The following is a 14,129-nucleotide window of genomic DNA, read 5'->3' on the forward strand; positions in this document are numbered from 1 at the left end:
AGCTCCTGAAACAGGTCACAGCCGAAACATCCCACCGATTCTTACATAAAGTAACTAAACAAAGTTTTTCATTGAAGTAAATTTAATAGAATATTTTTTTTTTTTTTTATCAAACAAATAAATAACCATCGCTTTGAAGTAAATATAAACCCTGTACATTACAAGCAAGGTAATAGAATAATGCAACTCACATATCAAAAAAAATATAAAAAATATCCTAAAATGAAGTCATGCGACACGCACGGAACAAATAATAACATGTCTTCCACTTCCTTTAATTGCATATCTTTTGTCAAGTTAATTATAATTAATATAATCAAGCTTCCAATTAACAATGCTTGCCCTCTTGACAACATGTTTGACCCATAAGAGTACTCTGAACTTGAGTATTTCATTACACTTTCTTATCAATCGTGTCTCTGAATCTACTCATATATTATGTATATCCAAACAATAGGGAAATGTCACTTTTTAAAAACGTTTTTATGTAATAAAGGTTTATGAAATACTGTCGAGTAAAAAAAAATATTTTTTGTTACTTATTAGTAGCCTAAGAAATATTTTTAAATTTGTAATTTTGAATTCCCGCAAAAACGGTTTTTCCTTGGCCACGCCCCTAATACGTCACTATTCATGTGTATTTTTTACTTTCATTAAAATTTGTGTAAAACAATTTCACGAATCTTGATGTCATAACAACATAGGGGAAACACGTCGCGTTTTTGTACGAATTTTTTTATTGAATTTCTTTTTTACATTTATGCATGAAAACATTTCTCCACAATATCCATACTGATTTTTAAAATACAATTAATTATTCTAAATTCATTTCATATATTTCAATCGGTATTCGTAGGATTTGATATTTCCCTATTGTAGGTATTTCAAATAAGACATGTATGTAATAAAATGGGTTAAGAATAATTTTATGTTAAATTTAATAATCCGTAATGAATTTAATCAATCAAAAAAAACATTTTTGAAATTTTACATAAATAACCAAAAAATCTAAGGTAACTCTTATATTAGTAATAACATGCAAAACATTTCGTCTACTAAAAATTGTTTTTTTTTTAATCGAATTTAATTACAAAAGCCAAATAACATTAAAACACTTATATGACATTATAATTTTTATCAATCTTAATTTGGGAAATAAAAATGTAGATTTTTTACAAATGAAAATCTGTATACAAATCTCATTTAGAACAACCAGTGGTCTCTCGATAATCTGGCAGATATCGAGCCAGAGCACTGCCGGATTACTGAAAACATCGGATTACTGTAAATCACTAACAATGACGTATTTAAACGGCAGAAGCTATGTTTTATTGTATTATGTATGTCTGTATTATACACAGTATATATAATAGTATATTAGTACTTATACGAAATTGAAGTGTAATCATAAACTAATACTACAATAACCAAAAAAAAATTCTCCAATTCGAGCTCGAAATTTCAGAGCTACCAGCTTGGTAAGAAGTATATAAAACGCCGGATTATTGGCAGGGCCGGAGAAGTGAAGTGGCGGATTATAACTTAGAACTATCATTGTCTTTTTTATTTAATTAAATTTTGTGAATTAAAAGGCTACTCTCAAAAGGAACATCAGTAATAAATAATAAAAAATATTTTGGGTATGTCCACACCTTTATTCATAAATTTTGAGTTTTTCCCTGATGCGATCGATACGAGTATTAGATAGTTTATTTTGTAAGTAGGTATGATGCTGATTAAGTTAATAAAAGTATACCGAAATTTAATGCAAGAGGCATGGTGTGTCCTAAGACGACTAAGGGTTCACATCGTGTTGTATTTAAGCACATTAGTATTTAATTCCAGTCAATTAACGTTAACAAACTAATGACGAACAGAGAATCAAGTCATTGTGTTCAATCATTACATTTTACGTTCTTTCCTTTCACGAATATCGGACATCCTGTCGTCAGAAACATCTTAAGAGCTTGTACATCAATGTATTTATTACTTATTACTTACTATTAATAACGGAGTAAGCATTTTACAAAAATAACCCAAATAAAGTAGATATGTGTAATGTATCTATCTATTCTTACTACATAAAACCGAATAATTATATATTTATTAGATATTTGGATAAATCGTAAGTTTTTTTAATGCTTGATATGATTTTCATTCACCGTTAAAAAAAAAGTTTGCGCTCTTATTCAGCTAAATAAATAGCAAGCTGTGGTAGAAAGGGGAACGAACCATAACGCGGTCTCGCCTTTCTTCATACATTATCGTATTTTCTCCCTGGATTGTGGGACTACAGTAATGTTTTTTTTTACACACTATACGTATTTTTTACCATTGGCGTTTCTCTATCGATTTGTTTTTTCGTAAACTTATTGTTTCTAAACGCCAGCTGTGGACTTTAAAATATTAAAGCTTTTATTACATTTCGAAATAATATGCTGAATGTGAGTTTGCCAAGCTAATTTAGAAACAAAATGAATGCCCAAAAATTTCATTTCGTTGGTAAACCCAATGCAAAAGCTTTTAATCAAAAGATTGAGAGGAAGTGATAAATTCCTTTTTCTCGTGAAGACCATAATTTTACATCTATCAGGGGCTAAAATGAGTTCGTTTTTGGTAATCCAGGAATCAAAGAAATGAAGCGATGATTTCATTTGGTTCAACAGAAAAGGAAGTTCTTCACCAGAAATACAAATATTTAAATCATCTGCGAATTGTAAAAAAATACAAGAATGATTAAGACAGTGAAAAAGATCATAAGTATAAATATAAAAAGAAGAGGACTAAGGGGACTACCTTGAGGAAGCCCTTTTCAAATGGATGTAGATCCCACTGTGTGGCCGTTGATTAAAATATCAACAGTTCTACTAAGAAAGAGATTATTTACAAAATTTACAATTTTTGAGGGGACATTCAGAGAAGAGAGTTTTTTAATGAGAAGCGGAATGTTGACGTTATCATATGCTCCTTTGATGTCCAGAAAGGAAGCTATTAGAATTTATTTTTTACCTAAAGCGATTTGAATATCTGTAACAAAAACAGAAAGGTTGTCACGCGTTTTCTTACCTCTCCTGAATCCAAATTTAAAATTTAAAAGAATCTTATTGCTTTCAACGAACCAATCAAGCCGATTTTTAACTAGATGTTCAAGAATTTTTTAAAAAAAAGGATGATAATGCAATAGGTCTATATGAGGATTTTCGCTAACTTTCAAAATGGGAATGAGATACTACAGTTTCCAGGAGTCTGGAATACAACCTAAATCGAAAATTTGACTATAAATATTTGAAAGAAAATTACGAAATACAGTATTTGAACATTTTATAAGGGAAAAAGGAATGTCATCAGGACCGGGAGCAGAGTTATTTAAATTTAGGAGCATAGGAATAAGAAACGGGAGAACAAATAATTTCTTCAATATTGGGACAGTAAGAAGGAGCCAATTTATTAAGGAAGTCGTCCAACCAAAGTGTTACCGGAACACGTTCAATTGGAAGATTATAAGAACCTCTAAATTTTCGTATCATGGTCCATACAGATTTTAAAGTGCTCGAAGGGGAATGTCGTTAGCAAAGAGTCTGAACCTGTTTTAGTTTTAAAAAGTTTTCCAAAGTTTACAATAAGATTTGCAAGATAATTTTTTTTTCGAAATTGCTTCAGTACATTCAGGACGAAAGGTGACTATTAATATTTTTAGAAAAAGGAATAAATTTTTTAGTAGTTTCATGGAAAATTTTAAGCATATTTACCCAAGAAGTTTTACAATTTCCAGGGATAACCTGAGGAAATTTGGAAGCTTTCACTTCAAGAAACGTTTTAAAATGCTATTGGGTTAGCTTTTGGTGAATTTAGTTTGTGTTTTGGTCTTGAATTATTGGCAAATGCTGCAAAAACGTCTGATGAAGATATTAATATCGAAAGATGGTCACTGCCATGTGAATCCGATAAAACCTCCCATGAAAAAGAAGAGGCTAAACCAATTGAACAGAAAGAGAGATCCAAAGCATTACGGGGTGGGTTTGGGAGAGGAATGCGCATCGGAGAGCCATCATTCAAAACACATAAATAAGAATCATCTAAAAATTCGTTAATCAATTTACCAGATTTATCGTCTTTAACGCAGCCCCACAGAGTTGAGTGGACGCTGAAATCACCCATTAATAAAATATTTTTAAGAAGGGAAGAATAAAAGTTTGACCACCATTGAATATTAAATAGAGAAATTGGGGAGGTATAGGATGAAACAAATGTAATATTGTTAATCCTAACTGCGCATACTTGAGTGAGATTATCAGGAGGGGTGACCGGTATGCGCTGGAAAGAGATGGAATTTTTCACAGCCCCCATCAGAGCGGTCACATCTAACACACGAGTACTTACCCAATCTGAAAACCAGATCGGATTTGAACCATGTCTCAGAAATGGCAGCAACTGAAATTAAAAATGAAGTTAATAAATGAAAAAGATTAATATTATTGGATACAGCCACAGATATACTATTCAGTGGATACATCACTTTTGCTGTTTTCCATCGAAGGATTTGAGCCATTGTGAACAGCTTGAAGTAAAATATTTATTATATCGGCAGCGTTGGACGATATTTTATTAGACGTAATAATGTTGATTGTTAATTAAGAGGTTAACTAAAGTTCTTGGGGATTATCAAAGCTTTTATCAGAGGAGAATGCAACACCATTAGAATGGTCAGAATCAGAAATCAGAAAGAGTTATTACCGTCAGGGGAGATTAATATTTATTTATTTTATTTTATTTGGGAAATCAACAGTTCTACATGCATATTTATAGTAAACAATCAGATATAGTGTATAAACTCAGAACTAATAACAGATTTCCACAAAGTATACAAAGTTGTTAAAAAAAAAAACATATTTTATAAATACATATAAGTTTATACATATAAAAATGTTATTTTCTGTAAATTGGGCGGGATTAGGACAAGGATGCTTGAAGAGAGGATAAGGAGGAGAAGAGAGATGTACATATTTATTATTATAATGTTTACTTAGTTTACAAAGCAATTATTGAACCACACGTTAACTACTGTAGTAGCATTTTATTTTTATCAAACAAAGAAAACATAGATAAACTAACTGTATTACAAAATAAAGCCTTTAGAATCATTTTGAAAAAAAAACAGATATACGAGGGTAAAGTCGATGGTAAATGAAATGAAATTATTAACATATAAACAAAGAATATTTTACAATACAATGATATTTGTTCATAAAATTATAAACTCTAATAAAAAAACAGAATTTTGGAAAAAAATTGATCGGAACCAGCATGAACACGATCACAATACTAGAGAAAAGAACAAAATTAGACTTCCATTTAGGAAAAAGGCAAAGTCACAAAATTCAATTTTATTTAAAGCAATTAAAAAGTATTACGAAATGGAAAAAAATATTTATGAAGAAAAAAACATATCAAAATTTAAAATAATGGTCAAGACATATGTGATAAACAATTTATAAATTAAATATATTTTCAATGTTATTATTAGAACACACATAACAATATGTATGATACGTGTGCCCTACTTTAAGATTTAAATAAATAAAATAAATAAATATAATGCATTTCTAGTGTAAATGTTTAATCTGACAGTGATGTTTGTGTAATATATATCTTTAAATTTTGTATTGTACACTGAAAAAGTCCTACGAAAAAAAGCATTTTTAACATACGATGTTTTACTTATTGATACAAGAAACAGGTGGTACCGTCTTCAAATCCTGGCTGGCACATGTATTGTTATTAAACTAAATAGTTCTGTAGTCAACTATTCCAGTCATAATTTTGTAAAGCAGTAGTTGGTCCGCACACACTCTGCAGTATTAAAGAGAAGTGATTTCATGGTAGGTGGAGGCAGTGAGAGTTGATGCATAAGAAATACCGGTTTTGCATTTTAGGTACTTTATAAATTTGTTTTGAATATCTTCTATTCTTGTTATATATGGCATACCGGGGATTTTATACCTGAGATGGGTATTCCGCGGATTTGGATTTAAACGATTGAAAAAAAAAAAAAAATACATAAATCTATTATATAAGGTATTTGAATTACACAGAAACAAATGCTATAATAATTGCTCAAATGATAGTAAATGTTTGTGGTGCATTTAGGTTGAAAACTACCAAAAAAACGTATTAATGTGAAAATTTATAATATTTGATAAATACCTGTGATGACTGAAGCGTTTTCTCCCTTTTCCAGTTCTTTTTGAACATCCTTTCATGGCACAAGTCAGCATAATTAATTTTGATGTAATTAGCACTCAATACGTAAAACAGTTAAATAACGACAGAGCGTTTGACAGTTCGAAGCAAATCTGCCCGCGTACGTAAAAAATGAGCATCGTACAAATTGTGAAATCGACTACAAAACAAAAAAAGAAGACCGTACCCACATTTTTTTGTCTCCCTTTCTCTCATTTAGAACCTATTGTAAAATATGAGTCAGCTTTAATAGGCAACATGCATTGGATTGGTAAAATGTGTTGTTATCCCTCTACAGATGTATATATTCTAAGGTCAAACGTCGATTTGATCAATTTTAGTCAGGTAAAATCAATCCAACCTGCAGTTGTCTTTTTTGCACAGTATCGGGAGGCGTTTGCCGGAGAGTAATAGAAAAACAATGTTTTGTTTTCAGTATGGCTTAGAAACATGGTAAGTAGTGTTTTAGTAAATTATTTCAACGTTTTTCTTTTTATGGAAGTATTTTGTCCCCAATTTTATTTTACATTTTCTCTTAAAAGTACCTACTTGAATTATTTTATATCATAGACACATTATTGTCTATGAAACAAAAACGTCAACAGGAACAGAAAAATATTATTAAATTTTAAGTCTTTTTTGTGAGGTTAACATCAATGTCGGAGCTTGTTTTGAAGCTTTGAATAATTATTACTGTACAATTGTTTTTTTTTACGTAGATCGCTACATATAAGACAATTATAAAAGAATGGCGAGGCATATTCCCATTCTCCTTTTTGGATTATTTTTCTTAGTAATCTTAAAACAAAGTAAGTCGCGCCGAGAGGTTATAAGACTAGTGTACACGCCCATTTTTTGTTGATTTTGAAACATGCTATTAGTAAATAAACTGTATTTCAAATATGTTGTTAATACAATTATTTTTACAGGCATTAGTATAAAATGCTGGGTTTGCCGTTCTGACACCGATCCTAAATGTGCTGATCCGTTTGACAACACCACAGTCCCTATCACAGACTGCAAAAAAGAAGTTTCACCTTCGCATTTACCTGGAGTTCGACCCACAATGTGTAGGAAAATCAGACAGAAAGGTATGAAACCACTAATAATTTGATTCACTAAGGAAAAACTCTCCACTGTCTTTGATCACATTAAAAAATGTCTTCTTTTCCCGTTTTATTATATTTACATTTTTTGTTTACATCCAATGTGAGTCATGTTTCCGTTAATCAATATAAAGTAAATTCCATAATTTTCATACAATAAAGTAGCATTTGAGAGTCACCTAACAGTGAGTCCCATAATATGCCGCATTATTTATTGACAAGTATTATATTTTCATTGCTCTCAATCATTATTTACTTGATGCTGTCATATTGTTAGTTATAAAAATAAAAAAAATGTTATTTAAAAAAAATGATTTTATGACTAACATTGAATTTATTATATAAATAAAAGACAAGTGATACTTTAATCCACAAATTTGGAATATCCAGTTGCCGGTTTCATCGCTTTCGCGACATCTTCGAGACTGGTATCTTTATTAAAGAGTTCAATGTATTTACACAAAACAGAGGTAAGGATAGATAATTCAAAGTTATATGAAAGTAAATTAAATAAAGTTATTTTTATCTTAAGGATCATTATCAAAAAATTTTCTTCGGGTTAACTAATGAGTAAGTATCACTCACTATCATCAAGTAGCATCATCTAAGTATCACTCACTCACAAAGTATCACTCGTCTTTTATTTATATAATAAATTACAATGAACTTCCATCAAGAATTTTCACTTACAAACTTAAATGTTTTAACTAACATTGAAGTCCGAGAACGAACTCAGCAACCTCCTATAGCGAGCTTCTTGGGGATGCGGCAGTGAACCTGGCTTGGACACGTGCTGCGCATGCCTCAGGAGAACCTAAACCCGAGTTGCCTCTTCTTTAAACCTGCGGGCTCACTCCGTCCTGGAAAGCCATCAATGACGATCTTTAGACTTTATTCGTCAGAATTAAGGGGCGCTGGATTGACGTGGGAAGAGGCAAAAATGCTGGCTGCCGATAGGGTCTCCTGGAGGCAACTGGTGATGTCCACATGCTCCACTTAGGAGCGGATGTTGAAAAGAAGTTATTATTATTGATACTTATTGTGGTATATTCATTCCTTTTCAGTACTTTTAATATGAACAGTAATATTATTTTTATTCATTTTTTTTATGCATACGAACAAGCAATTAAAAATAAATCATATTTGCTCCGAATGGTGTGTTTATTGTGGTGATTTGGAAAATTAATTTGCTGATAGTAGAAAAATCCACCGGAATAAGTTTTGAACTGATATACGTTTATGATTCATATCATTAACTGTAGTGCTTTTACACTTATAGAAATATATATGCCAAATGTTTCCAGTGAATGGTGAATGGCGGTATTTCCGTAGTTGCGCTTTTATGGGGGAACCTGGTCTTGCCGGAGACGAACGTTTCTGCCTCATGAGAACTGGGACTTACAACATCTTCATGGAATACTGCACTTGCAACAGTAAAGATGGCTGCAACTCGGCCCCGCTCACCGGCTCGACAATTTCAGTTATTCTCTTAACATCTGCAGTAACTGTTGGATTTTCCTTATCCCGGAATTATATTTGAGTGCTCTACCAAATATCACATTATTGTACCTTATAAAAACTGTATACAAAGCAAGGCACAATATAGTTATTGATATTCTTCTTAAAAACTCCTGTAAACATAATACGGAAGTTTGTTCATTAATTTAAGTAATCTCAAGTTATCGTTGATAACTTATTTTAAAACAAATGTCATATCGTAAGCCTCATTTTTAGTAAGATAATAATTATACTTATCCGTCCATTTTCAAGTAGGTACTTTTTATACAATGTAGTTATTTTTTTACAATAATTTTTACTATGTACATTCCTATGTTCTATTTTGCTCTTGAGTGATTTTTTATAAGTTAAATATAAATTCAGCGCCCTTGAGGTGATTTTCACAAAAACGGCGCTATATAAATTATCCAAATATAAATAAATATGTAATATTTGTCTTTTTCAAAATAGTATCAACATATTTTAATGGATGTGATTTTTAATAACTTTATACTTGATGTTTTTTTTATTGCTGTATAAAATGAGATGTGTGAATTTTCAATAACAGGGGTATATTATATTATATGAAATACCATTCATATTTTTTAACAGTAAATTACAATAAAGTACCATCAAGAAAGTTCCCCAACAAACTTTAACATTTCAAAAGAACAAATGAACCCCATATTTTAACACGGCTGTTTTGAAAGAAGCTCTTGAAAGATGTATCCTTTTGTCATATTAAAGAGTACCATGTTTTATCATGTTTTATGTAAAAATATATGTTTTGAAAACAATGACAGATACACATTTTTGCCATCACACTACCGATTTAAAAGAAATAATCATTAAAAAGTATTTGTTTTTTAATCACGTTACAATGTCATTTTAAGCATAAACTCCATAAGTTAAACTATAGTGAATGAGCTTAAAAAATATTTGCATTTTGAATTTATGAGAAATTGACTACTTATCAAAATGTGAACTTTAAATGAAATATTTTTGTATTTTAGTTTTAATCATAAATAGTGGTGTTTGACATGGTAAATGTTTTATTGACTCAAAGTTAAACCTAAATGTTATTAAATATTTGTATGTAGCCACTTACCGACTATTCTATGTCTACCGTTTTTTAGACGTACCCGTCTCTTCGTCAGCACACCAATTAAACCAACATAAGAAAACTCACTATACACCTTTACCACAGTTATTGCACGAAAATAATAAAAAACATCACAACCTTTAGTAAAATGTTTTGACCACAAACGTAATGCTTTAAATATTAATAACTAAGTTAAGTCATTGAACACATAAACCTCAGTAGCATTAATCGACACAGAAATGTTTAAAATTGAATCTGTATTTTGTTATTCCAAATTTAGTAAAAAACAGATCTGAAGTAACTGTCTAAATATGGAAACTATACATTTAATTTAAGTAAGACTTTTGTTCCACGGCTTATAGATACATTATCAATAATTACCAAGTGGTTAATTGTTAGCCTCGTTTGAGCAATTAATGTAAGATTTTTTCACGTGGAAATAGTTATTTAATATATTGCAATAAATGTTTAAATCCATTTTGTTACAATTTAAATGTACGTGACAGATGTTTTTTCTATGCATAATTTTATGAATGCAGATGTTGTGCTTTTACATTTTTTTAAATCAATTTATTTTTACTTTCATATTTTTTATGTTGAAATCCACTGTATGTACTCTTTTTTTTTTTTTATTGACAACATTCCTGTTTATTTTTCTTTAATTAATAATGAATTCTATCAAAAATATTTTGAAAAAAGATAGATAGTATGATTTTTCGCTCTCTTTTTGATAATTAAATACAATTATTATTAGATTTGATTACTATCTTAAATTAAAAATTAATATTTATGTATTATCGATACCAGTAATGTATAAGTGTTAACGCAATATCTATAAAACTTTAATTTTATCTCATCTTTAAATTACAAAATTCAATTATTTTATTTTAAAATCGAATGCCGATTGTGAAATAACAATTTAAATAAGAGTGTAAAAATCACGTCTTTTGAATGATGCCTCCGATTCGAAGTCTGCATCGTCACCACTGGACCACAACAAAACTGTTTATTTATATACTGCCGTTAGCAGTAAATATTCTTATTCTTAAATGGAGGGGTCAGTGCCATACAAGCTCTTGATGTCACTGCGACCTGTGAATATCTTTTGTAACGGGTCCGTGAACTACGTGGCTACTGCGTGGCAGTTATATAGTACTGGAAGGCAAGAATTCTCATTTTGCTAAATCTCCCTTTCCAAGCCCAGATTCGTAAAGTATAGGGCCATTAGGTAAATGACAAAATAGCGGAAGATAAATTACTTTTAATATTTTTATAATTGGATCCTATCGGGAATTGAACCCAGGACTTCATCCATGGTGAGAAGATATTTTGATAAACACCTATTTGTAAAATATAACATATGTGCCTTCTAAACTATACACAACTTTTATTACAGTTTAAAGAATGTATGTCATTGATGTTTATATTGCATTTATTCACCATTCCGTCCATTAGCACAATTTTTTATATAATTATTATCAGTAATTTAACCACATTTTATATAATGATGAATTTAGTTTAATAATCGCAAATGCATAAACATTTATTTCAAAGTGCAATTTTCAAACATGTATAAGATTAAAGCATGGTTGACTTGATTTACTTAAATTAAATGGTGTTTTAACATAAACAGAAAACTGAAAATAACACAGTGTGTCACTTCAACCACCAAACGACAGGTTTTAAGCCCTGTAAATGCCTAGACATCCATATTCCCTTCTCAAAAATGTTTTCCCTCTGTTGCAACAAATTAAGGCTTAAAATAATGTTCTAATATTAATAATTTTCATGACTATCTTTCAAAAAATTCTTAAGTTATGTACATATGTAAAATTTACAATACATATTTCCACAATATTTGACTGCATTGAAACTAATAAGGAAGTTCAGTAGGTTTCTTTATTTGTCAATAAACTGGCAAACTTAGTCAAAATTTTATTAAAAATGCTTTTATGTATCGTATTATTAGCGCTATGATTTTTTAAAGTTTTGTGATTTTCAAATACTCTGCTGATTGGTGTGTTAGTTTCCTGTAAATTGGAAATCTATCACAACACTATCATTAGTTAATTCGAAAGAACTAGTGATGTCGTTCAAAGTAGTTATTTTTATTATTATAATTAAAATGCAGTTCCACCAAGAAATATCAGTAGAAAAACTCAATCTATTAATTCGTGTTTTATGAATTTTTTTACTTTATTTTAATTATTTTATCTCTTACCTTGCTAAAGGAAACACTTTTTATATCCAATTCTTCAAAGCACTGAACTTTCTTATGTATGTAGTTTATGTTTCATTTCATCTCTTGTAAAATTAAATATTTTATGTGAGTAAGTACATATTTTATATTTGACCAAATCAATGTATTTTATATATATATAATAAATGCCAATATTGCATTTTTAAAAGAGTATTTGAAAATATTATTGTAATAATTTCATGTTTACATCCTAATACAGGATACATCATTTGCATCATGAACCAAAACAACAATAAAATATAGTCAAATTATAAACTTCCACTCTAAAAATGTGCTTTGTCATTTATGGGTGAAGTTAATGCACAGTGTTAGTGATTATTACTTCATCGGCGACAATATATGTTATGTTCTACATATTTATGTTTATATTTTTTATAGGTCTGATTTACCTGGAAATGAATTAACATATTTTTATATACATATAATATTATATTTTAATACTAGGAATATTTGGACATAGTTATGCAGAAAGCGTCCAACCCTCAAAATGAGTTCAATGTCGGTTTCGATAGCATATTACGACATATTTATGTGCTGAAAACGTACAAGCTCCAAGTACCTTTTTGCCAAATAAAGAAATTAGAATTAAAATAAAAAAAGAGCTGCAAAAAAAGTCAAACCACTTGGACGTTTTTTAAGTTAATATAACAGTGATAGCCGTGATGTGGGTTATAAATTTCGTAATTCGGCAAAAAGTATAACACTAAGAGCTTGGACGTTTTCAGCACATAACGATAATATAGTAGTATAATATTGAAACCGCCATTACTCGTTTTAAACATTTTGAGGGTTAGACGCTTTCTGCATAACTACGTCCATTTATAGTCAATAGTGCCACTTGAGAAAGTATAGACTGCTATTTCATACTTTTTATTTGATTAAAAAAATGTACTACAACAAATGATAAAATTATTTTTATTTAATACGAATATAATAAAGTAATCTCACATTATAAATGAAGCAATGTAATTTTCCCTAACACAATTTATTATAAAGATATTTACAATTTTTTATTTTTATATTTTCTTCAATGTGATTATGTAGTAACCTTTAGATGAATTATTGAAAATCAATTTTGCATGTAATTTTTCAACCATATTAAATCATCTAATACTTTTTACAAATATAAGTCTTTTTTATAACTTTATTTTTATCATTGTTTCTTTGACTAAGGTGAGGAAAGTACATTCTATTGTCTTCACCTCCGGGTTATTCTCTGCATTTGAAATTAGAATGTACATTCCTCACCTTAAGTTTTGTCTCTGCATACGGGTATAACTACCTAAAATACCGATGGTAAAACTCCTGTGACTGATGAAGAGTCCATTAAAGATTTTAAAAATAAAATATGTCACCAATCAACTCCAAAACATTGTAGGTACGACAGACGTTATGTAAAACTATTATGGCAGTGTTGGATAAATACCAACAACAGATTTTAATGTAAATCTAAATGAAAATTCTTAAAGATATGTCAAATTTTGGGATATAAATCCGTTGGTTGGGTGTTGATGTGAACCCCAAAATTGGCATCCGATATCCATGGCTCATACGATGCAGCTTCAATTTCTGTCAAAATTTCAGCTACAGTGGCACTTTCGTCACTTAGCCTTTTTTACCATCTATATGTATTTACACAAACCAGAAAACATAATTTTAAATAATTTCTCACATTGCTTCAAGCATCTAATATACTTTTTTTTGCATAATAGGTATTTTTGCCGACATTTTTAAAAGGTTAACATGAAATCTAACATTTTTTACTCCTTTAATCATGAGATTATGACTTAGAGGCAAAAAAAATAATTCTGACTCGCAAACGACACCACAAGAAGTAATGAAATCTTAAGGTACATAGAAATAAAACACATAAAATATTTAAACCTATTTATTTTTTATAAAAATGTACAAAACGGATCATATT

At 29.7% G+C, this 14,129-nt stretch overlaps 1 protein-coding gene across 1 annotated transcript; it reads left to right on the forward strand.

Annotated features, from left to right (window-relative positions):
- The first annotated feature begins 6,858 nt into the window (after positions 1-6,858).
- LOC148278266 (UPAR/Ly6 domain-containing protein crok-like) lies at positions 6,859-9,946 on the forward strand. The gene is made up of 3 exons (XM_088231663.1): positions 6,859-7,049; positions 7,170-7,331; positions 8,651-9,946. The coding sequence occupies exons 1-3, from the start codon at positions 6,989-6,991 to the stop codon at positions 8,884-8,886; spliced, it is 459 nt and encodes a 152-aa protein (XP_088087789.1). The 5' UTR covers positions 6,859-6,988; the 3' UTR covers positions 8,887-9,946.
- Positions 9,947-14,129: the final 4,183 nt, after the last annotated feature.

The sequence above is a fragment of the Micrasema longulum genome, unplaced genomic scaffold (assembly GCF_059751315.1).
Source record: "Micrasema longulum isolate JH-2025_06_02 unplaced genomic scaffold, ASM5975131v1 h1tg000900l, whole genome shotgun sequence".
NCBI classification, from domain to species: domain Eukaryota; kingdom Metazoa; phylum Arthropoda; class Insecta; order Trichoptera; family Brachycentridae; genus Micrasema; species Micrasema longulum.